The sequence below is a fragment of the Lycium barbarum genome, chromosome 6, assembly GCF_019175385.1.
Source record: "Lycium barbarum isolate Lr01 chromosome 6, ASM1917538v2, whole genome shotgun sequence".
NCBI classification, from domain to species: Eukaryota; Viridiplantae; Streptophyta; class Magnoliopsida; order Solanales; family Solanaceae; genus Lycium; species Lycium barbarum.
This window is the reverse complement of record NC_083342.1, coordinates 4,749,522-4,766,546: the sequence shown is the minus strand read 5'-3', so window position 1 is coordinate 4,766,546 and position 17,025 is coordinate 4,749,522. Positions and strand designations below refer to the sequence as shown.

General features: G+C 30.8%; 1 protein-coding gene across 20 annotated transcripts; it reads right to left on the bottom strand.

Moving 5' to 3' along the window:
* Nucleotides 1-2,264: 2,264 nt before the first annotated feature.
* LOC132600560 (uncharacterized) lies at nucleotides 2,265-10,038 on the bottom strand. 20 transcript variants are annotated; one of them, XM_060313810.1, is made up of 7 exons: nucleotides 9,818-10,036; nucleotides 7,967-8,034; nucleotides 7,076-7,147; nucleotides 6,444-6,485; nucleotides 6,023-6,140; nucleotides 5,749-5,836; nucleotides 2,265-5,136 (listed from the first exon to the last, which is right to left on the bottom strand). In XM_060313810.1, the coding sequence occupies exons 1-6, from the start codon at nucleotides 10,007-10,009 to the stop codon at nucleotides 5,792-5,794; spliced, it is 537 nt and encodes a 178-aa protein (XP_060169793.1). In that variant the 5' UTR covers nucleotides 10,010-10,036; the 3' UTR covers nucleotides 2,265-5,136; nucleotides 5,749-5,791. The 20 variants fall into 20 exon arrangements, 9 of the variants coding, with proteins under 9 accessions (XP_060169793.1, XP_060169795.1, XP_060169792.1 ...); XM_060313812.1 differs by lacking the exon at nucleotides 5,749-5,836 and adding an exon at nucleotides 5,233-5,298; XR_009567244.1 differs by having other exon boundaries at nucleotides 2,265-5,836; nucleotides 6,023-6,121; nucleotides 9,818-10,038.
* Between the last annotated feature and the right edge of the window lie 6,987 nt (nucleotides 10,039-17,025).

The window sequence follows — 17,025 nt, the reverse complement described above, 5'->3', positions numbered from 1 at the left end:
GGTGGGGCATAAATACCGAAAACCGAAAAACCGAACCGAACCGAATGAATTCGGTTTTTCGGTTCGGTTCTGATTTTTTTAAATAGCAAATTCGGTGTTCGGTTCGGTGTTCGGTTTCAGATTTTCGGTTTTTCGGTTTAACCGTTTTTTTTTTTTTTTTGAAGATTTACTACATGAATACATTTTTTTGGGGGAAAAAAATATAAGTAGACAATAATATTATAATATTTACATGGTAATTTGTATTAATAACCCCATCTTATACATTAGTTTTTAACATTATTCATGAGATTGGTTCTGTGAGATTTAGCCTCACCCTCATTATTTATGATCCCTTATATCATTAGCTATTTCTTGGTTAAAAATAATCAACAATACATAATGACAGCTAAAGAAATGAACAAATAAAGAGTGCTGACACACTCCTTGATGCATCTTGAAAACTACCTTCCTTGCAACTTTTCCTCAGAAGTTATAGGGTTCAGTGAAGGAAACCAGTGGCAGCATTTACCATATACAAATGCCTACTTCATTGGAATTCCTTCGAAGCAGAAAAAACTAATGTATTTGATCGTCTTATCCAGATGATTGGTTCTGCTGACTTGCGCTCTCTCAAAATTGTTATGTTTGTTTTTTGAAGATTATAAATTTGTATTACCATTTGTATTAAATTACTCGAAGCAATCAAGAAGGAAAAATGTGGAAATAAATAGAGAGATGTGTAATTGCTAAAAAAAAAACCGAAATCGAACCGAACCGAACTAATTCGGTGCGGTGTTCGGTGTCCACTTTCAAAAAACCGAAACCGAACTTTGAAAAAACCGAACCGAAAAAACCGAACGTCCACCCCTACTAGCGTGAGATGTAGGGTAATGAACATAAAAAAGATGTATAGCGTTTCAACATTATATGGAGGAAAAAATACATCGGAACCCCTCCAAAATTTGGCACTTTTTATCAAAAATACACCTAAACTTTGCGGGGGTCCTATGACTCCCTTGAACAACTTCAGAGTAGTATATATACCCACTTTTTCGGTCAATCCCAAATATAAGAAAATGTGTGAAAATCACGCACAAATTATCACTTGCTACGTGTCAAATTAATTTTTAAATAATTTTTATTTCTATTTGACTCCTTTTCTTTCTTTTTTCTATTTCTTTCCTCCCTTTCTTCTTCATCTCAAATCTGTAAAAGCTCATCAGATGAAGCCACCACCATCACTACCACTGCAACAACCACCAATTCCACTGTATCGTCACCAAACAGTTTCCAAACCACCACCAATCAGTATTTGAAAATCAAACCCACCAAATAATCAAAATCTGAAAACTAAAATCACCACCAAACAAAAATCTAATTAATCACCATCTTCTCCATCTCCTTACCCCCAAATTGACCATCCTTTCCTCAATTCGTAACCTCATCACTCCCGATCTCCATTCTTAGGAGGGGAAAGTAACCCACTGAACCAAACAAACAAACAAAAAAATGAATATTGCTTTTTCAAAAACAACTCGAGCAAAATTGATTCAAACAGAACGAAACGATAAAACCTAAAAATTGCCCTTTATCATTCTGGCCGGAGATAATTGCAGAGGCATGAATTTTGAGTGTTCTCCCTCATTACTGTCAAACTCTACTACAATATCAAAATCAAAAGAAAAAAAAAAGCCTAAAAATAATAAAGAGCTTAGAAAAACAGAGGAGAAAGAAGATAAGGGTGAAAGAAAAGCAAGATGATAATGGAAATAATGAAAGAGAACAGGGTCGAAGTTGGATGAAGAAGATGAGGGGAAAAATTGAAAAAGAAATTAAAATAAATAAAGTAAAGAAAAGCATTGCTATTTAAAAGAAGGGTTTATAAAAATGGTTTGGGGTGAGTTGTCAAATTGGGAAGCCACGTGGCATTTCAATATTGGTTTATGGCTGTTTTTTTGTTCCTTCATGCGCTTTTTCTGCGTGCTTTCACAATTGGTGCGAAAATGAGTCAAAAGGGTATATTTATTTTAGTTCAAAGAGGTCCAAGGGGTTATGAAACTCCCGCAAAGTTTAAGTGTCTTTTTTAAAAAAAGTATCAACTTTATGGGGGTTCTGATGTATTTTCTCTTATATAGAGATCGGTAAAACATTAGCTTTTTGTCGGGATTTCCTTTGTCGTTATTGATTATATTACTAGATGGCCCGTGCCCATGCATAGCACGGGCTTTTGCCCAACTTCATTGTGTGACATATTAATACAACATCACCAAAAAGATACAATATTGAGAATAATTTTATATTTGTTTTAATCAGCATGGATTATTACTGAAAACGGAAGTAATAATGTCAACCTGATCAAATGTTCACAATATCAACGCTTCATACTATATAGCATTAGATACATTGAGGAACAAAGGTGTACAAGATATCTAAAAGATCATAAATATGTACTTCCAACAATGTAAAGCTTGCTGCCTATATTCTTCAGTTCGTTTCATGACAAAAGGAGGTGCATCCTTTTACACAGTTGACCACAAACATCATATGTATAATGTCTTGAATTCCTGTTTCATAGCTTTTGATTCACCTTTCTTACACTTTACGACTTCTGCTTCTGCTGGGTTGTCACTTCCTTCTTTCCGTTGTAAAAAGGGAATCCCCACATCATCTGTAATCCATCTTACCTTTATATGAACAAGCTTGTCAAACATATTGTTGAAAAGTTTGTAATAACTGCTCCATAAGATCTAATCCCTCAAAAACCATAGTAAACCGAGATAGAATTTAAGTGCAGCTGCATTTTGAGGAGACGAAAAAGGAATAAAGCAAAACAAGAAATTTTCTCAAACACTTGCCACGTAAAGATAAGAGCACAGAGCAGGGAAAACCTAGAGAACGAACAATAATTCTCCATCTCTAAATCCATCAATCAGCTCTTCAGTTACCGAGCATGGCTGAGAAGGAAAGATTATACTAACAGCTAGAAATCCAACAAAATGAATTGCAAAACCACCAAAAAAAAAATGATAAAGGGCATAAAAAGCATAAAGTTGATATTTCATTTCTACTAAATTTGCAGATTGGGTACCTTCTACAGACAATAACTTGTTCGATATATTAAGTCCTCCTACAGTCATAAGCTCCATCTTTTATGGGTAATTGAGTCAATACTGACTGGGAGTGTGGGTGAAGGGGACTGAGCTTGGTGTCAAGCTAAATGAAATTTTGGTAAATGTATTATATTTAACCAATGAAGTTTACACTGTAAGAAGGTGGCCCAATGAGAATAAGTTTCGTAAGATGCATACAAAATTCCAGCTAATAGTCCAAGCAAATAATGGAATTCCAAGATCAACTAAATAAACTGTAACCAAGGTAAAAAATCAATTAGTATGCATAACTTCATGAAGACTTGTGAGGAAGGGTTCATAATGTATATCCTCAAAACACATAGATACCCTCTGAATTTTGATCTGAAACGACCGGTAAGGTTCAAAAGCTAGGAAAGTTACTATTTTTACTGAAATATAGGAAATAATTATAGAGATTTTTTTTTTTGATAATGTGGATATTTTCCTTGGATGCTAGAAATAAATTCAATGTAGTAAACTAAATCTCTAAACCAGTGTCAGCAAATAGATATATTTAGCAAGAAGATGGGGGAAATATACAGAAACATTTATGATAACACTTCATGAAGAAATATTTTAGCATGAATCCTAAAGCCATTTGATCGATTCTTCACCTTCAGCAAAAATTTCATCCCACATTAAATGTTTTAAGGATATCAAACGAAGATAATCAGAAGCAAAACTATGAAGGTTAAGCAATTAAACTTTTTCATAGAGTTCTGATCACTCAAACTGTGCTTCCAGAAGTGAGATTCGTCTAATTCAAAATGTTAAGTTGGCCATGTAATTATCAACTCAATATTGTATCTTAAGCTCTCTCTGATATTTCGTCAGAGTGCTATTTAGGTACTCCCTCTGGACCTCCGTCCAAGATTAGTTCCACGGGATACCTGTCACTTTCCACCAGCAGCAGGTGTTCAAGAGAAAGGGACAAGTTAAAATTCAACAACTCTCCATTAGCACAATCTCAAATGACGTTTATTTATCAGTAGTTTCTGTTTTAAAAATTCCAGCAGTTACCTTCAGCAATTTTTTGCATTATTTCAGAGAACTATTTCCAGACATCTGTCACAAACACCATCCCACATACCTGTAATTGTTGTATTTATCAAAATATTCCCATCTCACTTCGTTCAATTAGGATTTTTTTTTTGTGTAGACCTCCAAAATAAATAGAATCTCCTTATGTTCAGTGGCACAAAAGTATAAAAAGAATTATCATACTTCAAATAACAGTGAAAAAAAGTAGTACTGGAGAACTATATTTGAATGACACTTTCATGGAACTGTAAAATACCTGTAAGTTGTTCTCTGTACACCAGTCTGTGCTGTAGTCAGTCTGATACAAAAACTTATATATTTGAAAACTACATGAAAGCTACTATAAGTTACAACTTCTCTCATATCAATTTGGCGAAAAATATCTTAAAATGTTGGTTAAAGTTCATACAATTTAAATCTGGGAAAGCGAAAAAATTGGGACAGAGGGAGTAATATCTAGACGCAATCTGCACTACCGGCCAACATTTGATCTCAGATTTTTTCTCAACTGAAACTCTGACCTCTAGTGGTTTTGAATTGTTTCTCTTACAGGTAAACATCATAATTAGAACTCATCCTTACTCGTCATCCATTTCAGTTCTCTTTGTTATCGGTTGATGCAATTAGTAGGTCCGTTAGTGCATGCAATGGCAACACCAATAGGGTTACATAGTGAAAAGAAAATCTGGTTAAAAGTTTATACACTAAAAATCTTATTAGTGAAATTAGGAGAAGATATTCAAATAAAATACCTAAACTCACAATTCTTCATGTAAATAAATCAGCCTCAAGCTGCCCAAGCACTGTGCAGTCTTGTTGGCCACGAGAGAGCAGGAAAGACACTGCTGAAAAATGATTGTCTAGGCTTTTATTTGACATGAATTCATACACAGGTTACCTCCAGAAACCTCTTTCCTGATCAGCGCCACAACATTCAATAAGTTGATGAGATTTGGGTGATCTACCAGAAATTGCACTCTCCCTACCAATTGTTAATGACCCTACATATTAGAGATCACCACAACACTACAGGTTTGAATAGCACAAAACTTAAATTGTTAGTTTTTTAAACACATACTTGTGATTTAACTTCGCAAGTACACAGTAATTATCAAGAGAAATGAAAGGTGTCAATCATTCCTTGCTGCAAAGTAGATGCCAAAAACCAATATGTTTAACGATGGGGATAAAATTGGAACAAAATTCCAAGTATTCATAGATATCCTTTTCCAATGTTTTCAGGCTTCCCAATCACCTTTTCGATGGGCTGCTACTGGGAGAAAACTGATTTTTCAAGATAGGCACTTAACTTTTTTCCCTATCTACTTCCTTACCCTTTTGCTTAACGACATCAAATAGATTTTGTGGAAGAATGTATGAGAGGAAAACAACATGAACAGACCTCTTGACGCAATTCTGAATAAGAATTCCACAAGCTTATGCTTTTAATTATAAATCATATTTGAATACATACTTTGCCTCCATTTCTCTTTAAATTGTAAATATCGACAAACTACTCTCACTTAAAATAGAAAAAGAATTTGGAGGGGAAGCCAACAAAAGTATTACGATAAATGATCTGATAAATTTGTACCCGATTCCAGTTCGCAAACGATGCCCAGTAAAAGTTTACTCCTTTACTTCTGTAGATTATATAATATATAATCATCTGGAATAAACAACTTTACCAATAAAAGAAAATATAAGTTCTTTCACAAAAAGGGTATACTAAGAAACATAGTCAAATCATACAGAATAGAAAGCAAATGGAAGCAACTGCACCAAAAGAACTTAGACAAGCATTATAAGAGGCATAAGGGTAAAAACGAATAAGAGTGACAATGAGGAACATGAAAAGTGATCAATACCTTGCATAGGCTCAGAAGACTCCTCAAGTTGCCTCGTGAGCTAACAGAAAGTGTCATTGCAACATAATCTGAGCAATATAGCAGAATATCTCCCAGGAGCTGCAACGGTAAGAAAGATCTACAAAGATTTTAAGAAAGAAGAAAATATGCCTTCTTTAAAGCTAAAACACATGTTCATTTGAAAAGACTCACTGTCAAAGTCAAACGAAGAATGAGGGCAGTGATAAGTTATATCTACTTTTTCTTTTGATCAAGGTTATGTAATAACCTGGTTTTACTTGTTGACACCGTGTTCAACAAAATGTAGCAGTAACAGCACAATAAAAATACACAACGCAAGCAAATAGAACACATTCGAACATGATTTCTTAACACTGCATATATATTGTTTACCAATATTGAAAAGTAAAAGTAAATGCACCTTTTCAGCTCCTGAATGACAGAAGAGTAGGTCTTAGAACACCTGTGGAGAAACAAAAGCCACAAAAAAAAAGTATTTAGTTATTTTGGGCATATAATCAAAAGCCTTGGGTTCACTGGTACGCACAGTTCCCCAATACCGCAAGTCATTCGCGTGAATCACATATTGCACAGGGTACTAACAGTAAAAAAAATAAAAAATAAAAAAAGGAGAAGAATTTCACCTTACAAGTCTACTTCTTAAGAAGGAAGAAAAATTTAAATAAGCAAGAAAAACACATATTAATAAATGACATGAAACTCAGAGCTTAAACCGCAGAACCAAATTTGGCAAAAATGAAACTGTCAGAAAACGTAAGAGTTACCACCAGAGTCCCATTATGAGGCGTGGGTGAATTAAACGAAGAAAAATTTGAAAAAAAGAACTTTTGAAACTAAAAGATACAACTACCAGTGAAATATTGGTAACCAAAATAGTGAAAAACATATTACAAAGCATGAATGGGAGAGAAAGTAGCTTAACTGCAGATTTTGAATATGAAGAAACCAAAATTTTCAATATTGCAGATCATGTTCAAATATTTTATCTTATGGTGAGAACCTTCTCCTGGTTTGCATATATCCACAACTTACACTTTACAGGTCCAGTCTGGTATTTCAAGAGTGATTGCATATATACCAAGTAGCTGTGTCATTTTATATCCCCTGAAAAATAATTAAAGTGGGTTAAACAATCGAATAGTATGATAAAGGAAGTAAGGTTGATGAAAAATGTAAATGCAAGCAATAACTTACATATGTTATATGAATAGTTAGTAGCTTTTTGAAAGTCCTAAGAGAATGCTTTATGGATAATTTCATTATATACTATATTGTAGGTAGAATGATCATCGGGATCGTCTATTGTTCTAGGTCGGATTAATATTTTTACACAGTCTGAACTTTTTGCTCTTGATAAAGCAACATAAAGTTGACAGGAGGAAAACAGACACATTTAATTTAACTTTATAATAAGCGTGAGTCGCATAGACGACGAAGGGTATTTATGTTATTATAGCCTACAATGTGGACAAGTAAGCAAGCATAAGCTCGATACTACAATTTTTTACATGGATATTTCGATTTGCAGTAATTAATTGGTGCCAAAAATTGAAAAGGCGTCACCGATCTGTAATAACAAATATAAAATATACAACTAAATATGCACCAGTTATCTATTTGCAAATATGCATGCGCAGATCAGATACAATTACTGGCATGCATATAAAACACCTAGCAAAAAATTATGCGAAGAGTAGGAAAACTAAAATTAAAGAAAAACTGGACAAAATTTCAAAAGAATGCAGGAGTGATGGGTAGAAACTATTGCAAGAAGAAGGGGAAAAAACAATGCAAAACTTATCTAATGTAACAAATTAGACAGGCAAAAAAATTGAACCAGAGAAACCAGGAAAATATGAAGGAGGCCAGAAAACTGAACCAGAAAAATGGAAATAAAATTGAATAGAGCTGAAAAGAACTCACCAGAAAAATCGAGAAAAGAGGACGAAGAGCACGGAGAGAGATGAAAAATACCTGACAACGTATAGATTCTGGAAATATAAGATCCCCATTCCCAAGAAAGAAATCAAAACCCCGTTAACAAAATAACCACAACTCTTCAACATAAAGCTCTGAACTATTGAAAAGGGGAAAAAACATAACTTTGCATCAAAACTTGTCAAACACAAACTGAACCTGAAAAAGCTCTAACCTTTTCAATCTAGCACTTTTTTTTTCTATATTTTTTCTTTACCCTTTTATAGGGATGTGTTTTGTGTCTTGCTGCAGGTAAACTGAAACTGTAAATTGGATCCATGCTACATTATGTGCTCACAAGTTTGTCCTTCTCTTTTTCTTATCTTGCAGTTTACACCTAAAACCATGATACAATCTTAGAGTGTAAGTCAAAGTTTCTGAAGAACTATCTTGATTACAAAAAGTAGTTTATCAATGGCTTTGGCTCAAGATCGTGACAACTTACGAACTTTAGAACGTTTGCTGAATCTATTACATTATAACATTCTTTTGGTTCTAGAATCTCTTAGAGGAAGCTAGGCAAACTTGGAGCATTGTCTTCTGTTAATAGTTTCTATTAGTTGTTGAAGCATTTTACATGGTACAAATTAAAGATTTTACACCATTAAAAGTTTAAAACAACACTCATCAATGATGTTGTACAATTTTTTGTTCATTTATACAAGAAGAATGTTCACTTATTTTGGAAGTGCATCTACACTTGAAAAGTCCCTGCCTTTAATTTCAAACTTGACATGACCTCACTAACATCTAAGGCCCTGCCCTGTAATCCCACTTTCTTCATTGCTCGACCAAAAAAGATGAGATTTGGTTCCTTTTACAGGTCATATTTGAGCTGACCATTTTGATATAACTTTCAACAAAAGATTATTATATATTATGAGCCCGTTTGGATTGGCTTATAAGTTGGCTTATAAGCTGTTTTCAGCTTTTTTGAGTGTTTGGCTGGCCAGCTTAAAGTCATTTTATGCTTAAAATAAGCTCAAAAAAATAATTGAACCCATTTGACTTAGTTTATCTAAAGCAGCTTATAAGCTGAAAACAGCTTATAAGTCAAAAAAAATAAGTTGGACTACCCCAACTTATTTTTTTCAGCTTATAAGCTGCAAACAGCTTTAAGCTGTAAGCCAATCCAAACGGGCTCTATAAAGATAAATCAAATTTCTCCGACGATATGGAGCAACCAAATTAGAAAACGCAGTCAACAAAAGCTCTATATTTTCATTATAATCATGCTTAGAGTAATGGTTTCATGGGAACAACATCAAAACTAAGATTCTACTTTATACATTATAAAGATAAATCAAATTTCTCCGACATCAAATTAGAAAACCTAGTCAACAAAGCTCTATATTTTCATTATAGTCCTGCTTAGAGTAATGATTTCAAAGGAACAACATCAAAACTAAGACTCTACTTTCTACCCAAATTTAGCAAGAAGGCTACTAAATCACCAAACTCCAAGTGCAGTAAATTTAGTCCCAAAACTCAACAAAAAATTAAACAGTGTATTCTTCAACCGGGTTTGTCATTTCAAAATTTTACAATTTTTGATTTTTTGAAGCAAACCCACCACCAGAAAGATAAGCAAACAAACAAAAAAAAAAAAAAAAGGAAGCAACCAAAAGAACCCACCAGAAAATCGGAAGAAGCAGCACACAATAGCTCAGCAGTACAATGGAAAAAAAGCCAAAGAACATTGAAGAGATAATTCATGAAAATTCTGACAATAACAATGAATTTAAGCCATAAAATTGGTAAATTTGAAGAAAATTAGGGCAAGAAGGAGAAGCATACCTCAAGGGTGAACTTCCAGAGACACAAATTGAGGGTGAAGACGAAGATGGACACTTCCAGAGACACAAATTGAAAGATCATTCCAGAATTTTGGAGTGCAAGTACACCTAGAGTGAGAAAAAATCTAGTGCCAAAGTTACTATTTGACCATTTGTAGAATACCGGAAATACCCTGAGGGACCAAAGATACATTTACTGAATTACCCTTCGTCGTACCCAACCCTTCACTTATTAATAGTAGAAAACTAGATGGCCTATGCACCTGCTATATATGATTAATATAACATTATAATTGTGCTCCGTATCTAGAACTTTATTTTATTCGTATTTGCTACGAAAATTTATTAATATTTTTTAAAAGAGAAGACTTGTTTAAAAGGAAACTATTTTTCTCTCTTTGAGATAAAACAATACCAATATTTAAGCATCAGTTGATACTTTTAATTTTAATTCGATTAATTTAAAGGTGTAAAATACTTATTATTTTTTATCAAATTTTGATTTAGATAATTCTAATTCAAATTATTAAATTAATTTTACATGTTTAAAACGAAACAAAGTAGAAATTGATTTTCTATTTAAACGAAGAAATATAATTTTTTAATTTTTGGTAAAGATTCTCGGTTTAGCTCATTTTACTTGTCATGTTGTCTTTTGGATGTTTTTTTTAAGAAAACGTCGATTAGAATTATAATTTGACTAATTTACCTTATTCATTATTTGATCTCCATTTGATATATTTTTTTTACGACATTAATCTCTTTTCACATTTATTAGAGTAGGAATAAAAATAAAAAAGTAATTAAATTCTATCTTATTTTAAAATATAAATATTTTAAGTATATTTATTTTAGTAAACATAACAAATAAATGACATGGCGGAATAACAAATACAACAGTTTAATATCTACATTAGATCTCAGGCTAATATAAAAAAAAAAATTGTATGGTTTGACTACTTAACCTTTTGAAGAAAAGTAATTTCATTTGCTCCCACTAATGGATTGATACGCACGCGGCAATGAATCCATCATTATTGACTTACTGAGATACTTTAGAAATTACATGAATATTGTTTGATTTTTTAATACGGGGTGCACTTTTTTTTTTGACATTATTAATTTGCACTATTTTTATGCATATATATATATATGGGTCTGTTTAGTATGGGACCCAATTTTTTTTTACAATTTTGTTTTTTTTATGGGCCTGTTTAATATGGGACCCAATTTTTTTTTTTATATATACTATGTTCAAAACACGATTGATATAACATTGTAATTTGTGCTCCGTATTTAAAACTTTATTATATTAGTGTTTGCTAAGAATACAAAGTCTGCACTTTTTTTTTTTGACATTGTTTATATTTTTAAAATGGGATTCATTTTTTTTTTATATATTGCTTGATCTTGTTAATATGGGATACTATGTTCAAAACACGATTAATATAACATTATAGTTTGTGCTCCGTATTTAAAACTTTATTATATTAGTGTTTGCTACGAATACGCATGGTGTTTAATATGGGGCCCGCATTTTTTTTAACATTGTTTGTTTTTTAAATATGGGATTCAATTTTTTTTTTCAATATTGCTTGATTTTGTTAATATGGGGTCCACTTTTTTTTTCCATGAGTTTGGATGTGGTGGGTTCCATTTTTTTTTAATACTGGATGGTGTTTAATATGGGGCTCACATTTTTTTTTAATATTAGTTGTTGTTTAATATATATGGGGCCCATAATATTTTTTTTATGGGCCTGTTTAATATGGGGCCCAATTTTTTTTTAGGGGGGAGGGGAGTCCACAACGGACGGCGAAAAAGGAGCACCAACCGGTTCTTCTTAATAGTAATTAGCTCGCGCTTCGTGCGATCGTTAAAGAAAATTATTTATGACTGAATTTATTGTTATAATTATTATAAAAAAAAACTAATATTTATATATTCTTTGATCAAGTTTATCCCCATCTCTTTGAGTGAAATCATAGCCTTCTATTCATTTCTTGCACTTATAAAAAGCAAAAGACAGTAAAAAAAAAAAAAAAATCTAACTTGATGAGAATGTGACAGGAAATGGAGAGATATTGTATCCACTTACATATATAGAAGCATATGCCGAATGTTATGAGTCATTTTAACTTCTCATTAATTGAAAGAATATTTTCAACCTTCATTTCTTCCGCGTTTTAAATATGGAGGCATAAAATCTTCACCTTCACAAAATACACTATATACTTTTTCTCAATAATATAAAAATCTAATTACAATGCAAATGTTTTCTCAATACATGAATTTAGATAATTAATCAAGATAATGTGTCTTATATGACATTAGCCATAATTGGATGATATCATGTATCATATTAAACCAAAAAAAATAAATGATATTTATCACATTGAACAGTTCAATTTAGAAAAAGAGAGAAAAAAATTCAACACAACATATAGTTTTCTTAATATTAATTTCAGAATAATTAAAAAAAAAAAACATAAACACAAGGAAGTTTTGTCCTTTTTCATTGTTTTCATCCTTGTTATTATATTCTTTATTCATTTGTTTTTTTTTTTATATATATATATATATATATATATCTGTAGGAGAATTATTTTTTATCCAAAAGGTATAAGATAAAGGAAAATTAGAGAAGATACTACGCTTAAAATTCTAAATGAAAATAGTGAAAGTATCACTTTTTAATATATTGAAAGAAAAAATTTAAGATAACTTTTAGTTTTTTAATGGTTTCTATAATATTGTTAAATCTAAAGAAAACGTAATATAGTCAATTCCAAAAAATTAGGGCAAAAACATCAGGAAATGGGCTATTCAGTCATAAGATTTAAACTATTTTATAGAAAATTACACAAAATTACCATTTCCCAAAGTGAAAGAGACATAGTTAGTTTTTCCAATTCTGATTCAAGTTCTTTCTTCAGAATCTTTAATCACGTCCATTTTTTCTAATATATTCCTGCATGGAAATATAAAGAACAAATATTAGCAATATTACAAAAAAAAAAAAAAAACACATATAGGAAAATAAAAATTTCCAAGCACAGCATGTAAGAATGTTATAGACTATTTGATCACATATTTTCTCCATTCAATTGTAAATCGAAAAATATAACTAAGTCTTACATATCTACGTATATGAAGAAGTATTTACATATATACACTTATGTATTTAGTGGGTAAACTTTACCAAAAAAAAAACAGTGTAGATTTTGAATCTTGCCGCAACTCTACCTCTCCTTCTCCTTAAACTTAATCTGCTCTAAAACAGTCCATGCTATATTATCTTCAGATCAGTAGCTGTAAATGCTTGATCACTGATGATAGAATTTTATGTGTGCCAGCATGAAAAGAAGAAGCAAATAAGTCCTCCCAAAAATTAATGAGCGATGTAACTATTGTTTTTCATAATAGACTTAAAAATTCACTTGCGGAATAATTTTAACAATATCTTTAAAACAAAAATAATCCAAATCAGCAAATTCACAAACCGAGTAACCTGCAATAATCAACAAAGCTAAAGTTAATAAAATATAAAAAATCATAGAAAAAGTGGAAGAACGAAACACCAGAAACCAACACTCTAAGCACATGTAATATTCCAATTTTCAATAATTAAATTAGGAAAGGCCTCAAACAAAGATCAACAATATAACATTCCCAACTTAGATTAATGGAAATGGGAAACAAAAACAAAAAAGAATAATAACAGTTGACTTCTAATTTTAAGCATTCTGGAAAAGGTTTCAAGTACATTGCAAGACACAAAATCTACCTAAAAAGAAGAAAGGAAAAGGTAGATTAAGAAGATTGTTTGTGGCAGAAAACGGAGGAATAGAACTATAGAAGGAACAGAGGAGATTCCAGAAAAAGAATTAACTTGTTCAGTTTCAAAATGACTCTACCACTCTTCATTATCATTTATTAGTGCAATTCTTTATTGCCTCACGGCCTTGTTCTTCACTTTGTAGGTAACGGTGCGCATACTATGACTCTTCATTATTCTCAATTATTTATTATAATTATTTATTGCCTTTACATAGGCTTTTGAATATAATCAATGAGAAGAAAGATGCAAAAAATGTCAAAAAAAGGAGATAAAAGATAAATAGCAATGGTGGCCATAAAGAGGTGCCACATCACCTTATCTATGCCTAGCTTTATATTATATATAGATATAGATATAGATTTTTGGGGCTAAAAAATGGAAGTTTGTGACAAGTAAATCGTTCATTGAATTAAGTATTAATCACTACATATCCCACCCATCAACAAAACAAAGAATAATTCAAACAAAACCCAGTGCATTAGTGTAGGCAATTGCAGTAAAAGTTTAATGATAATGACCTCATCTTTACTTTAAAATGTCGCTACCTAGACAAAAGGACCAAAACCATACATTATGTTTGAGTTTGGATCAAAATCATACATATTTTTTCACATGGAGCACTAATAGTACATTATGTTTGCATAAGTGGTGCACTTTTAGTCAAACTCCCAAATATTTTTTTAGAAATTTAACGGAAAAGAACAAAAATGCCCCTGAACTTTTAGAAAAGGTATAAAAATACCCTTTATTCATCTATTTTGCTAAAATTACCCCTCAATTCAACCTTTTGGCTCATTTACTCCTCTTGACTAACGGACAACACTATTTTTTTTTTTAAAATATTTAAATTGCACATGACATTTTATTACTGAAAAATTGATTTATTTTTTTAAAAAGAAATCTGAAAAATCGTTATTTGTAAAATAAGGAAAAATAATATTTCAACATCCGTTTCTTTAAAAAACAAATTTAGTAAGCCTTTTATATATATGAAAAAAAAAACAGAATTGGATTTTCATTAAAACATGTGGAATATTTTTAAATTTGGAAAACTTTTTTTAACGTGTAAAACCTTGACTAACGAACAACACTAATTTTTTTTTCTTTTCAAAATGTGAAAAACTGAATTTTTATAAAAATCTGAAAAAATTAAATTTTTTATGGAAAAACTGTGTTTAAAAAAAAACCAGAAAACTATCTTTTTTTAAATCTAGAAGAAAATTATGGAGTATTAGTTTTGCACATTTTACTTAAAAAAACAATCAGTTTTTCAGATTTTAAAATTGAATTTTCTAAAAAAAAAAATGGGGTTTCCACCCGTTAAAAAAAAGTTTTCCAAATTTAAAAAAATTCCACATGTTTTAATGAAAATCCAATTCTGTTTTTTTTTTTTATATATATAAAAGGCTTACTATATTTGTTTTTTAAAGAAACGGGTGTTGAAAAATTATTTTTCCTTATTCTACAAATAACGATTTTTCAGATTTCTTTTTAAAAAACTAAATCAATTTTTCAGTAATAAAATGTCATGTGCAATTTAAATATTTTTTTTAAAAAAATTAGTGTTATCCGTTAGTCAAGGGAAATAAATGAGCCAAAAAGTTGAATTGAGGGGTAGTTTTAGCAAAATAGATGAATAAAGGGTATTTTTATACCTTTTCTAAAAGTTCAGGGGCATTTTTGTTCTTTTCCATTAAATTTCTAAAAAAATATTTGGGAGTTTGACTAAAAGTGCACCACTTATGCAAACATAATGTACTATTAGTGCTCCATGTGAAAGAATATGTATGATTTTGATGCAAACCTAAACATAATGTATGATTTTGGTCGTTTTCGCTACGTACAACAAAGTACTGCTATGGGTAGTTTAATCTCACTCTTAAGCCAACTTTATTCTCTTTATTAAAAAAATTAGTGGTCGATTAAACAATATAATAAAGTCATAACACAATAAGATAAAATATTTAATCTCTGGTACTAAATCAGGATTACTCTATTTGTCTTTAAGTATGGTCTAGATTGGTGTACTACTCCCTCAGTCATTCTAGTTATCGTGCTTATTAAAAATAACTGATCTGAAATAATTGTCCTTTTTAAAAAATAAAAATATAAGTAGTTATTATTAATCTTCATTTTGATTCTTACTCAGTAACAACAATAATAACATACCCAATGAATTCCACAATGTGAGGTCTGAGGAGGGTAGAGTGTACGCAGACATTACTTTTACCTTAGGTAGGGAGACTGTTTTCGGAAGACCCTCGGCTCAAGAAAAGACATAGAAAAGTTAGATACGGACAAACAATTCAAAGCAATTATAAAAAAAAATAAAAATGAAAGTGAATAAGCCATGATAAATCATTCTGTGCAAACAGATACTCGCAGAAATCAAGGGACAAGAAACTAAAGATCAATGCAGCTACTCGCAAGAAAGTATAAACGCGATTACCTATTCTTACTCAATAAATGTAGAGAGATTAATGTGAAAAAAAAAACTATTGTCAAATTGAGATAAAATAATAAATTAGAAATTACTTATTTAGTTAATGTTTCTTAAGGGACTTGAAAAAGAAACATGACAAGTAAAATGAATACTCTCTCCGTTCCAAAATAAGTGTAGCTTTAGTTCTTTTCACGTCCATTAAGAAAATAAATAAATAAAAGGTAACTATAGTTTATTAAATTACGTCTATTTATTAGATGTTTTTTGAGAATTGAACACTAAATTCTAAATTTAAGGGCATAGTAGGAAAAAAAATACTAACTTTTATCTTGAATTCCTAAAATAATTTTTATTTTGGGGCAACTTTTTTTTTATTACTTCGGATGGAGTATTTTATTATAGTGACAATATATATCCCATTACTACTATACTATTTACATCTCACCCACTATATTATTTTACTTTTTTTTGCACTAATTATGCATTGGATTTTGGGGTAACTTTAATTGGCGAAAAGAGCAAGAACATTGTTAAATGTGTACATAGAAACAATCAAAAGAACTTTTGACCTCTAAATTCTAGGCTTACTCTAAATTCTAGGCTTACTAGACCGCCTATGTGCTGCTCACGGACCCAATACTTTGGATTATAGTGCATTTATGTATATATAATTATCTTTAAATAGTGATTATATATATATATATATATATATATATATATATATATATATATATATATATATATATATACTATGTTCAAAACACAATTAATATAACATTCTAGTTTGTGCTCCGTATCTAAAACTTTATTATATTAATGTTTGCTATGAATACAAAGTCTGCAACTTTTTTTTTGACATTGTTTGTTTTTTTAATATGTGATTCACTTTTTTTTTTTATATTGGTTGATTTTGTTAATATGGAGT